A 13,452-nucleotide genomic window follows, 5' to 3' on the forward strand; every position below is an offset into this window, starting at 1 on the left:
GATTGTAACCATGGCAATGAAAGGATATACGATAGGATGAATGTAAAGCTAATGTTCTCCCATGTAAACTATCACATAATTCACAGTAAAACATTTAAAAACAAAAAGTTTGACTTATGCAAAGACTTGTATTATAGAAAGTTAAGTAGAAAGGCTAAGATTGGAGCCCATATCTGTCTGACTCCAGAACCCTTGATCTTAACCACTACACAGAGAACCCTAGAAGTTACCCCGTGATTAAAAATGGAGACACTTGGATCACAGTCTCTACTTAGAGTCTTCACCACTCCCCAAACCTGGGCACTTGTGCATATGATTCAGAGCCCTTCAAAATGAGATGTCAACCTTCCTTTTAAGCTTTTTCTCTACCATTCCTCATCATACACCCTAAGCCAGTCCTGCTGAACAAGCTCATTAAACTCCTGTGAATTTTCATACTCCCATGACTTTGCCAATGCTGTTATCCTTACCTGGAATCACTGTTCCCACTTTTGTCCCTTTTTTCAGTCAAGCAAAATCTTACTTTAAGGTGTAGCCCATTCACCTCCTCCTACATCAGTCTCATTTGCCCTCCCTTTTTTTTTTCCATGAACATTTTGAAACCTCTCATACATGTTGCTATGTGCCATCGAATTGGTTCCAACTCATAGTGACCCTATGCACAATAGAATGAAAACCTGCCTGGTCCTGCACCATCCTCACAGTTAGTTTGAGCCCATTGTTGCTCCTGTCAATGTGTCAGTCCATCTCATTGGGGTGTCATCTTCTTTTTCACTGACCCTCCACTTTACCGAACATGATGTCTTTCTCCAGGGACTGGTCCATCCTGACAGCATCTCAAAAGTATGAGAGACGAAGTCTCTTCACTTTAAAGCGTATTCTGACTCTGCTTCTTCTAAGGCAGATTTGTTTGTTCATCTGGTAGTTTTGTACCTTCAACATTCTTCACCAACACCATTATTCAAATGCATTGACTTTCTACAGTTTTCTTTATTCATTTATCCAACTTTCATATGCATATGAGGTGATTGAAAGTACCATGGCTTGGGTCCTCAAAGTGGCATCTTTGCTCTTTGCTCTTTAACACTTTAAAGAGATCTTTTGCAGATTTGCCTAACACAGTACCTCATATGATTTCCTGGCTGCTGCTTCCATAAGTACTGATTGAAGTCTTTGACAACCTCAATATTTTCCATTTATCATAATGTTCTCTATTGGCATATAGAATTCTTCAGTATTGCAACCTGAGGTCTGAATTTTTTCTTCAGTTCTTTCAGCTTTATAAATGCTGACTGTGTTTTCCCTTCAGGTTTTCTAACTCTAGGTCTTTGCATATTTCATTATTATGGTCACATTGTCTTCTCAAGCTGACCTCTGAAAATTTCTTTTCAGCTCTTTTAATTCCTCATTTCTTCCAGTTGCTTTAGCTTCTCTGTGTTCAAGAGCAAGTTTAAAATTATGTCTTGTTGGAGACCGCAATCACTGAGATGTTGAGGCCCTGTGTCATGGACGAAAATCCTACACGATGGCCCCACTCAGGATGGCTAGCCAGGGACCCTGGGGGCCCAAGGAAGTGACCTCCGGACGTCCCGGGTTCATTGGCTTTTATGAACTCACTGTTGGGCTAGCTCTGTATAATTTTCTTTGGTCCTATTAATTCATTCTATGCTTCAAACTCCAGTAATTGTAGCTTCTGAGAAAATGGTTTCTTATGTGCCTCTCTTAATGTCTCCACTGTGTTGGCAGTGCGTAAGGTTCTGGGAACAAATCTCTCTGAGGAACAAACTCTGGCCACCTGGCAAGCATGGCAAAACTGTTCTTTATCAAGTTATTCAGTTATGTTTGATATTAACTTAATACATGAGCCCTTGATACCCATGGACAAATATTAAAACAAAAGCCCCTCCTAAAGCCGAGGCTGTAAAAAGTTCCCAAGGCAAGTTTGCAAGGGGGCTCTGGAGACAGTCTGCCCAAGGAATTCACTCAAAGTAGATTGGTGACTTCCGGGGTATTGTTCAAGGAATAATGGTGTTGACCACCTCAGACCGTCCCCAGGTGCAAACCATTAACCTGGGTGTCCCTCTTCCTCCTGCAAGCCTAGGCCAGGTAGCTGAAACAGCTGGACTCCTTCCAGACCTTTTGAATCCTTTTCACCTTTTCCCATTGGAGATTAAGTGCTATAGGTATGTTAATTAGCCTGGAGAAACCTCGAGTTACTGCCTTAGGATTTGAACCTAAAAAGTAATTTATAACAATTTGCTTGAATTTCGAGAAAATTAAGGATGTTAGATTATTAAGACAATTTGTGATGTATGTTTTAGAATTTGTTCCTGTAAATCATGGTGTCCTGTTTTGAACGATTAATCACATTTCATTTCTGTACCCTGTCTTAATAATCCCCTTCTGCCTTTGTGTAAAGTCCCTCCCTGAAATAAAAAGGAGGCACAGACTGAACCCTGGATGCATTACGGTTTGCAGGGCTGTGCTTTACTGCCTGCAGGGGCCACAATGCCTGTAGTCCAGAGTCTGCCCTCCAGTTTTGCATCCACTCTTGTTTCGGGGTGTCTCTTTGTCTCTCTAGTCGTGTCTTTGTATGTATTCTTTCTCTATCTCTGTCGCCGCCAGATCTCCCTATTTCGTGAACTGAACTCCCATGTCGAGGCAGGACCCCGACAATGTCTGGCATCTGCTTTGGTCTTTTCTTTCTTTTTACTGATCTTTTGCTTTCTTCATGTATGATGTTCTTAATATTATCTCAAAGCTCCTTTGGTTTTCAGTCATTAGCATCTGATGCATACAATCTGTACTTGAGATGATCTAAATTTAGTTGGGATATAGTCAAGGTGATAATTTGGCTCTTGTGGACTTTTAATTTTCTTCAGCTTCAACCTGAACTTGTGTATGAGCAATTGATGGTCTATTCCGCAGTCAGCCCCTGCCTTGTTTTGGTTGATGATATTGAGCTTTTCCATCATCTTTTCCCACAAATATAGTTAATTTGATTCCTGTTGATTCCTCATTCCATCTGTTGAGATAGTGAGCTGCCATTTATGTTGCTGAAAAAAAGTACTTGCAATGAATAAACCATTGATCTTGCAAAATTCTATCATGCATTCTCCAACAGTGTTTCTATCACCAAGCCATTTTTTCCAAATAAAAACCCTTCCTCTGTGTTTCTAACTTTTGCATTTTAATCACCAGTAATTATAAATGCATGTTGATTGCATGTTTGATCATTCAGACTGAAGACGGTAGTTGTTAAGTGTCATCACTTTCGTTCTGACTCATAGTGACGCTATGAGTTTCTGACTTGGCTGGTGGATTTGAACCACTGACCTTGTGGTGGTGGCTCAAGCTGACCTTGCAATCCAGCGCATTATCCTGCAGTGCCACATAGAATTTTTTAGTTTCATCATCTCTGGCTTTAGTGGTTGGTGGTATGTAAATTTGAAAGTAATCCTATTAACTGGTCTTCCTTGTAGGCATATAGATATTCTCCTATCACAGCTAGCATTGTACTTCAAGGTAGATCTTCAGATGTTCTTTTTGATGATGATTGTGACGGCATGCCTCTGCAATTTCTCATTCCCAGCATAGTAAACCATATGGATTGTCCTATTTAAAAGGGTCAATACCAGTCTATTTCAGTTCTCTGTTGCCGAGTATATTGATCTTTATGTGTTCCATTTCATTTTTGATGACTTCCAAATTTCCTGGATTCAACTTCTTGCATTCCATGATCCAATTATTAGTGGATGTTTGTAGCTGTTTCTTCTTATTTTGAATTGTGCCCAATCAGCACATATGAAAGTCCTGAAAGCTTTGCTCCATCCACGTCATTAAGGTCAACTCTGCTTTGAAGAAGCAGCATTTTCCTTAGTCATATTTCATATTTTGAGTGCCTTCCAAGCTGAGGGGTTCGTCTTCCAGCTCTGCTGAAACCTGTCCTCCATGTATAAGTCTTCTGGTATTTAAAATACCAGTGACATAGTTTCCAGCATCACTGCAACACACAAGTCACCACAGTACAGCAAGCTAATAGATGAGTGGAAGCCCTTCTACATACTAGGCATTTTATCAAGTTTACTTGAGCAGATGAATGGAGAACAAGTAGGTTTTAAGCAGGACAGTAGTTGAATAGATTGACTTTTTTAAAGTGTGACCTTGATTGAGCTCTTGATGGAGGGATTGGAGGGTGCAGAGACTGAAGGCCTATTGCAGCAGGCAGGTGAGAAATGATGAGGGCCTTTATTAAGGTTATGATATTCAGACTAGAAGAGCATGAAATGGTTTCTAGAGCTAACATGAGGTGGGATTGACCAGTGGTGAGGGACTTGATGAAAGGAATGAAGAGAAGCATTGAGGGTGCCTGGGATAATGGTGATGTCACCTTCCAAGACAGGCTTACAGGTAGAAGAGTCAGGACTCTCTAACCACATGTAACTTGTTGTGTGTCATCAAGTCATTTCTGACTCACAGTAATGCTATAGGACAGAGTAGTACTGCCTCATAGAGTTCCCTAGGCTGTGATTTTACGGGAACAGACTGCCAGGTGGTGGGTTATTTGATTTTTTTTTTTTTTCTTTCTTCAACATAACTGCTGACCTTTGTTTAACAGCCAAGTGCTTAACCATTGCACTACGAGGAATCCTTACCACATGCAATTAGCATATTAGTGAGTTTTTCCTATAAAAGTGAGCTACACAAGAACAAGACCTGAGGCTTTTTCCTCTCCAAGCCACTAGTTCTGAAGCCAGTACAATGATTGACTCTCAAGTTTCTGAGAGGAGAAGAGACTGATGTGGATGTTATTCCTTTCTAGCCGAAATTTAGATATACTTTTATCAGGACTTCTCAAAGTTTTCCACAAAGCACCCTTCACAAGACAAGAGTTCCCTGTCTGCCTCTAACATCATGTACCATCTACCCAGAGACATTTGAGACTGTGGCTAGAAGAAGGTTGCTCAAATAAAAAATAGTCTCAAAACTCATGTTTTATGTATAAGCCTTGAGGATATAAGGCCACGTGTGGCTGCATTCTTTTCATTAATCCTTGTTTTGCTATAAAATTCACCCCCCCAAATAAAAACACCTTTAAATAACAATACCATTTTAGGAAGCTTTATTTATTCTGGGATTTTATATACCCCTAGCACACTGCTACATACACCTAGAGTACTTCCAGCTTAAGGGGAAAAAACACAATACATGATTATTTTACCATCAAGAATTTACCAGCTTAATTCTGTTGGGCTGATTACAAACTTTAGTTGAATCTGAGAAAAGCTAGGGTTATATGAGGCCAACAGATAAGAGAGAATTGACTATTAACAATAATCTTTGGGCCTTTCTGACTTACTTTCCCAGGTACTGCAAAAGTTGGGAAAAACTGTGGAAACCAAAGATGAACGGTTTGAACAAAGTGCCAACAACTTCTACCAGCAACAGGTAATCTAGAGGGTGGGGTAAGAAACTATGGTACAATAAAGAAGACACGAAGGCTAAGTGGCTAAAGAACAGCAGTCTGTAAACCCACAAGCATTTCTACCAACTTCCCTACCGGGGTAAGGGCCACAAAGTAACCCACTGCTTATCCGTCCCCTGCGAACCAGAGAAGCTTGCCTTTCCTGTTCCTGCTGCCCCTGAAATTTTGTGGGACAAATGCATGTGTTGTCTTTTCTTTTAGTGGTTATCCTCAGGACTCCCAAGAAACTATCATCACCAGGTTCTTAGATGAAATCAAAGTTAGTGCCTGCCACCTTAATTTTCAATTGTACTCGTTTCTCCAGAGTGCTTCTTTGCCTCCCTAGGGCTCCTCTCAGCTGTCCTAGCCCCATGTTTTCCTTGTTGCCTCATTGTTCACCACATCTACCTCACCTAAACCTTTTATTCCAATATGTTGTTAAGTGCCATCGAGTCGGTTCCGACGCTTAGCAACCCTGTATAGGGTTTCCTCAGAGCGGTTCAAACTAACTTTGCAGTCCAGTGCATTAACCCAGAGCGCCACACTAGGACTTCTTATTGTAGTCTAATGGCTCTATATTTCACTTGGAGTCCTGGTGTAGCTCTATGGGTTAATGTATGGTCAGTTTGAACTGAAAGGTCAGCAGTTCAAGCTCACTAGCCATTCCTCGGAAATCCTATACAGGGTTGCTATGAGTTGGAACCGATTCAACAGCACTTAACAACAACAATATATTGTCATTCTTCCACCAGATCTCCTTTCTTACTCAACTTCAGTCTCAACTCAGATATGATGAGTAATACTTAACACTAAGAAGTGGATCACATGGAAGTGTAACCTGTGAGATACTCTTTCCAGCTATCAGTTGCCAGGCAAGCTTTCTGGGCATGAATGAGCTCATTTGGTTTTCACATCAGTCCTAGAGAGCGCTGTCCCCTTTTTATAATAAAAGGAAGTTATTTATATGAATACAATCTAGTTCATTGAATTACAGAGCAAACAGTTGAGGAATTTTACACCAAAGCGCATATTACCTATCATCTAGGTGAGTAGCTGACTGTATATCAGAGTCACTTAAGACATATTTAAAAATACAGCAACATCTCAACATCTCTGGGAGTAGAGCCTGAGAGTCTGTAGTTTTAAGCGTTTGTTGTTTTTTTAATGGAAAATTTCTCTCCAAAGGTAGAGAGGCTTGAATAATGACTCCACCAGTACCTCTCAGCCAGCTTCAGTAATGTATGAATTCCTGAACAATCTTGTTTCTTCTGTGTCCCACCCACTTCCCCCAGCCTTGATTATTATGAAGCAGATTCCAGATTTCATTTTATCTATGGAAAATTCACTGTGACTTTCCAAATGATGAGAACTTTAAAAAATGTAGCCACAGTACCATTACTACACCTTAAAAATGGTTTTCTGTAAAATATTATTTACTCATTGCAACAAGTACATGAGGAGAAAAGAAGAAAATGAACTTAAAAAATAACAATCTCTTGACCTTCCAACCTACAACCCTTGATGTTTTAGATCTTTACAATTACTTTGCTAAGTAAATTTATGGTATCTAAATACGTTGTTGTTGGTGGGTATGGCATGGAGTTGATTCTGATTTACAGCAGCCCTGTATAGGGTTTCCAAGGCTGTAAATCTTTATGAGAGTCCTGTTGTGGCACTGTGTGTTAATGCACCAGACTACAAGGTTGATGATTCAAGATCACCAGCTGCTCCTCGGAAACCCTGTACAGGGTTGCTATGGGTCGGAACTGACGTAACAGCACTTAACAACAATAAATTTATGGGAGCAGAAAATCTCATCTTTTTCCCATAGGATGCCTGGTGGACTCGAACTGCTGATCTTGTGTAGCCCAATGCAGAACCCATTACACTACCAGGGCTCCTTATCTAAATATGGTAAATATATGAGATTTACAAATGGGAAATTTTGCAACTTGCATTTTTCACAGTGATGTAGTACGAGTATTGTTAAATTCCATCAAGTCAGTTCTTACTTCAAACTATCCTGTGTAGGGTTTCCTAGGAGTGGCTGGTGGGTTTGAACAACCAATCTTGCCCTAGCAGTCTAGTACTTAATCCTCTTGTACCACGCCAAGACCCTGACTTAAGGCTGACTTGGTTCCATTCTGATGACTCTATTGTAAATTTTTTTTCTGGTGCAAGTAAAATAAGTCTTGATTTACTTACTATTTTGGTTTTCACAATTTTTGCCTTTTATCAGTATCAGGAGCTCTGGTAGTGTAGTGGGTTATGAGTTGGACAGCTAACCACCAGATCAGCAGTTAGACTCTACCAGTTGCTGTACAGGAGCAAGATGAAGTTTTCTGCTCCCATAAAGATTTAAAGTCACAGAACCGACCGTACATAACCACCATCAGTATCTTTAAGGAGCCTGGTGGTCCTGTAGGATAAGTACTGGACTACTAACTGCAAGGTTGGCAGTTCAAACCCACCAACCACTCTGTGGGAGAAAGATGAGGCTTTCTGCTCCCATAAAGATTCATAGCCTGGGAAATCTAACATAGAGTTGCTATGAATCGGAACTGACTCAGTGGCAGTGAGAGTTAGGTTTTTTAGTATCAGTATCTTTATAAACCCAGTCTTTGAACATCTGCCAGTAAACATTTGAAAGTGATAACATCAGCAAATTACATGCTACAACATTGTGTGTGGCTTATATTACTAATGATAAGATGTACAAAAAAATAAAACAAAATAGACAGTCTTAAATGTTGTTCATCATAACTTGGATGTGTCATAAGTCAGGGACTACCTGTATAATTCTATTCAGGTCATTAAATATTTCACTAAGATATAAGTTTTAGTACTATCTTTTAAAATTAGCAATAATTTGTTAACATTATGAAATGTCCAATGTTCAAATTTCCCTGCTTGTGTTACATTCTTTTTAGTTTATTTTTAAAAATCAGACTCCTAAAAAGAGCTCTAGCTTTCATCTTGTTGTCAAGTATCTTAAAGATTTAAAATTAAATCTCTTCATTTACAGGTTTCCACTGCTCCCCATTTCTGCAGTTTATTTGATGACCCCAGGTTTTGTTTGTCTTGAAGACTTTCCTAGAGTCTAAATTTTGCTGATGTATCCTCTTGGTATTACATATTCCTCTGTCTCCTATATTTTCTGTAAGTTGATAGTTAGATCGAGAAACTTGATGAGATTCAGGTTTGGGTTTTTGTTGTTTGTTTTGGCAAGAACCCTTTAAAGGTAATGGTAAGTTCTTCTACCACGAGGCACGCAATGTCTGCTTGCTTATCTCCTTCTCTTGTGATATTAATGATCATAGGTGGTCATTGACTAGAGAATCTGTGTTTTATATTATCCTTCCTAGATAATTATAATGTTGTAGCTAGTCTGGCAACCGCTGATTTAGTCCAACTCCTTTATTTTACCTGTAAGGGAAAATAGGGTTGGATTGAGAGGAGAGTGATTTAATCAAGGTGATGTATGGTGGTGGTGGTGGTTATATGCTGTGGAGTCAGGTCTGACCCATAGCGACCCTGTACAGGGTTTCCAAGGCTGTAAAGCTTTACAGGAGCAGAAAGCCTCATCTTTCTCCCATGGAACAGCTGGTAGTTTCGAACTGCTGACCTTGAGGCTCACAGCCCGATTCCTAACCACTATGCTACCAGAGCTCCTTAAGATTTTATATATATATATATGTGTGTGTGTGTGTGTTTATATGTATGTATATATATAGAAAGAGAGGTGGGGGGTGGGGTGGCAGAGACTGAAAGAATGGGTCACGTGTCATGACGCTTTCAAAGTAGGTGTCAATTTTCTCTCTTTTTTTTCATGCTGTAGTTAAAAATACCCCAATACAGAAGTGAGGGAAAAACAGCAATGAAGCTGTGAGCTAAGTCCAGCCACATTCAATAGACTCCTGTAAACCGGGTAGAGACCTGGTTGGCCAGCAGTTTGGTAAGACCTGGGGACTCCTGGGCCCAGAGTCAGTAACATAGCCACAGAGGACTAGAGTGGAGAATGAGGCATCTAGCTGATAAGAAGAGATGGCATATGCACAAGAACACCCACACTTGCAGATAATACCCACTTGACCAAGGCGTCAATGGCTGAATGATCAGAGCTTAACTAGAAGAAGAAAGTAGAGGAAAAAAAGAGTAATCTGAAACAATTTGATGAACATGACCTACATCTATGGATGCAATAGCTCAAAAGAGGGAACAAATCCTTACAGCAAGAATCATTCCCACCCCCTCCACACACAGAGTAGACAGGGATGGGCAACTTGGACATTGGCTACCCAAAATGGGGGGGGGGGGGAGGGCAACAGAGGCAAGAAGTGACTGGTTTACAAGCTTTCAAGAGGAGCCTAGATCCAGAGGGCCTGGAGGAAGGTAGAATCTCCACTGAGTAGTATCCAATCTGCCTGAGCAGGACTGATAAAAAGAGATGGGGATAGTAATCATTTGGTACAATAGTGAACAGTTAGTATCAGGACTGACTGTGATGGCTGGAAATGTAAAGGTAAACGTTTTGTATGTAGCAAAAGAAGGGGAGTAGTTGACTTTGCAGTCTGGGAATGGAGGTCCCTGAGACCATCAAGGGAGAAGAGCCAGGTGCGAGACCCTACCCAGAGAAACAGTGAAGCCAGAGATGGAGGCAAAGATGATGACATGTAGAGATGGAGTGGCTGGGAACTCTAGACCCAGAAAGGGAGAAGGCTGTGTGCTGACAACCAGGGGGCAGGCTGGCAGGGTATACCCTATGGTTGGTTGATGATGCATGGAGGGGATTGTACCCATGACAGTGTAACGATATACAATAGGATGAATGTAAAGCTAATGTTCTCCCATGTAAACTATCAAGTAATTCACAATAAAACATTAAAAAAAAAAATACCCCTGTACAATTTAGAAGAAAAAGCACAGGGTGTAAGTTTGAATCCAAGCTTGGCGACTCATGTGCTACAGTGTTGATTGCCGTCAAGTTAATTCTGACTCATAGTGACCCTGTGTAGGGTTTCCAGGGAGCAGGTGGTGGGTTTGAATGGCTGACCTTGCAGTTAGTAGTCCAGAGCCATCGTTGGGAGAGGAGACCTTGGAGGTTCTTAAATTTCCAGTCCCACTAACTGGCTCATTAATTTTTCCTCCTAATGAAGGAGCCCTGGTGTGGCACTGTAGGCTAAGCAGTAGACTGCTAACTGTGAGGGTGTCACAGTTGAAGGAAGAAGGTAGCTACCAGTGACAGTCTGTTAGGTCTGAAGCTGGACTTGGGGTGGTTAAGATGAATAGGAGAAAAAGGACAAGATCATGGAGATGCAAGTGAAGGGTTTCAAAAATGGAATTAGTTAGTCATGTGCCCCCCTCCCTCACCCACTACTTGTAGATAAATTTTCTGGGACTAGTTTTTCTTGGCATTCTAAACTTCTGTACCTAATCTCAAGGCCTTACTACTTACCCACCTTCCTGACCAAATCTCCACATAGAAATTATTTGAGGCTCTGCTTGTTTTCCCCCAACCCCTCGCAAAACATTGTATAGGAAGAATCTTTCCTCATGTAGCATTTTAATCTCATATTTCTGGTAGTGACAGCTACTTCCAAATTTTTGCCTTTAAAATCAAATGTAGCTTCATCTTTCCCTCCTGGATCTTCATTATATCAAGCATTTTTGGCAATTGCTCAAGATTTGTTGATAGTCATTTTCACTTGTCTTCTAGTTGCCTGTGTTTCTCTGAGTCTATCATTCTCCAGCAAGTAGGGGAACCCCCAAACAGGAACTATCTTCTGCATCCTCAGCACTGAGTCTCTTTAGAATAGCTTTGAATACCTGAGTGCTTGGAACAGCTTCTGGACTGAGTGGTTCATTAACTGAGGACTGGGAATGTTTGTATATAAGGGTGGGGAGGGCTGACTCAGACTCTTTATGACCATGCCAAGAATTTGGCAAGGATTCAGAGAGTATAAGTGATAAAATCGTATGATGTAGAGCTGGAAATGGATCTACTCTACATTTATAGATGAGGCAACTAAAGCCAGAGAAGTGGAATAACTTGTTAGTTGGTGGTAGAACCAAGTGTCTTAACATCCAGACAGGTGAGAGCCTAAGACTATGAGAGTCACATCTGTCAGGAAAGAGCAAAGAGAGACATTTCTGGGAAGGACAGACATGTCAGAAATAAATCATTTCCCAATTATGTCCACCACACTCCATCTCTCTACCCCACACACTATATTTTCTTCAAGGAACAAGAAAGAGTATAAAGCAAAAACTTTGTAACTAAGAGGTCTGGTTCTAAAACACAGAAGTGGACACGATGCACTTTTGTGTAGTGTAATGGAGGGTAGAAGGTGTTCACATTTCACTAACTGGCATAATAGCTCCCCCTAGTTTTGGACAGTATATAGTCTGCACAATTGTGCCTGGTGGTTTTGATTATGGCTCTGCTTTTTAGTCCATATAATATCTTAGGGGAGGAGTTAAGAATTTTCCCTGTGGAAATTATGCAAGATAATTTATCAGCTTTCACTGTTATTCAATTGAGTGTTTTTTAAATCAAATTTCATGGTAAAGTGTGATGGTTAAGGTTGCCTGTCAGCTTGACTAGGCCAGACTAGCATCTTTTCTCAAGGTGCTTCATCATGAATAAACAAGGAAGAAGCAAGACATTCTTCCTGGTCTGTTTTGAATGTTTCTGAATGTTCTGAACTGATTTTGAGTCTGTTCCCATCATGCTACTAAAAGTGCTTTCTCAAAAGTCACCAGTGACCTCCAGTTATCACATCCAGTGACTTTTACCCAGCATTGCTAGTTATGCTTCATCATAAAGAAAGCACAAATCTTCACAACTTGACCAATATGTGACAACATGATAAACAGAAAAGATTGAAGTTTTCATAGATTTAATTTTACTTGGATCTACAATCCCCATGGAAGCAGCAGTCAAGAAATCAAATGACATTGCATTGGGCAAATCTAATGCAAAAGACTTCTTTAAAGTGTAAAATAGCAAAGATTTCTCTTTTAAGGACTAAAGTGTACCTGACTCAAGCCATGGTGTTTTCATTCACCTGGCACTGTAGGATCAGCCCTGGATTTCAAACCACAAGGTCAGCAGTTCAAACCCACCAACTGCTCCTTGGAAACCCTATATAGGATCATTATGAGTTGGAACCAACTCATCAGCTTAACAACAACATATGCATGCAAAAGCTGGACAATGAATAAGGAAGATAGAATAAAAATTGATGCCTTTGAATTGCGATGTTGACAAAGAATATTAAATATGCCATGGACTGTTGGAAGAATGAGCAAACCTGTGTTAGAAGTTCAGCCAGAATGTGTCTTAGAAACAAGAATGGTGAGACTTTTTCTCATATTATTTGGACATACTATTAGGAGAGACCAGTTCCTGGAGAAAGACATCATACTGGGTAAAGTAGAGGGTCTGTGAAAAAACCCTCAATGAGAAGTTTTGACACGGGTGGCTGCAACAATAGTCTCAAACATAGCAACAATTAGGAGGGTGGCACAACACTAGGCAGTGTTTGATTCTGTTGTGCGTGGGGTTGCTATGAGTCAGAACTGACTCAACGGCACCTAACAACAACTAGCATTGTAACTTTTGTAGCATCAGATTTTCTTGATATCTTTTTTCATTTTTTTTTTTTTTTTTGAGCCTCACCTGCTGTAACATGCTACATAATGCCAGTTCTTCGTCCACCTTTCTGACAATGTCTTTGTTTCCTTTGAGGCTTTCTGCCTTCTCATTCCCTTTCCCTTGGCATTCTCTTCTATCTTTAGCCCCTTGAGAGGAACTTTTCAGCAGAGGCATAATCAAGAGTTTGAACAGAGTTAGAAGTGGACCCTAGAAACAACAACAACAACATATATATATATATATATTCTAAAATTTACCCCATCATGCAGACTTCTCATTGCACAGAAAACAGGGAAGAATAACGAGAACCCAAGCTAAACACATCAATCAC

The 13,452-nt window shown here is 40.4% G+C and overlaps 1 protein-coding gene across 1 annotated transcript in view; it reads left to right on the plus strand.

The window, feature by feature from the left end:
* The window catches only part of BIN2 (bridging integrator 2), a 66,941-nt gene that overhangs the window by 17,673 nt on the left and 35,816 nt on the right, over positions 1-13,452 (plus strand). Inside the window, exon 2 of the mRNA XM_006870133.1 lies at positions 5,368-5,448. Coding sequence (XP_006870195.1) covers positions 5,368-5,448 — 81 coding nt within the window. The remainder of the gene's footprint in view (positions 1-5,367; positions 5,449-13,452) is intronic.

The sequence above is a fragment of the Chrysochloris asiatica genome, unplaced genomic scaffold, assembly GCF_000296735.1.
Source record: "Chrysochloris asiatica unplaced genomic scaffold, ChrAsi1.0 scaffold00138, whole genome shotgun sequence".
Classification (NCBI taxonomy): Eukaryota; Metazoa; Chordata; class Mammalia; order Afrosoricida; family Chrysochloridae; genus Chrysochloris; species Chrysochloris asiatica.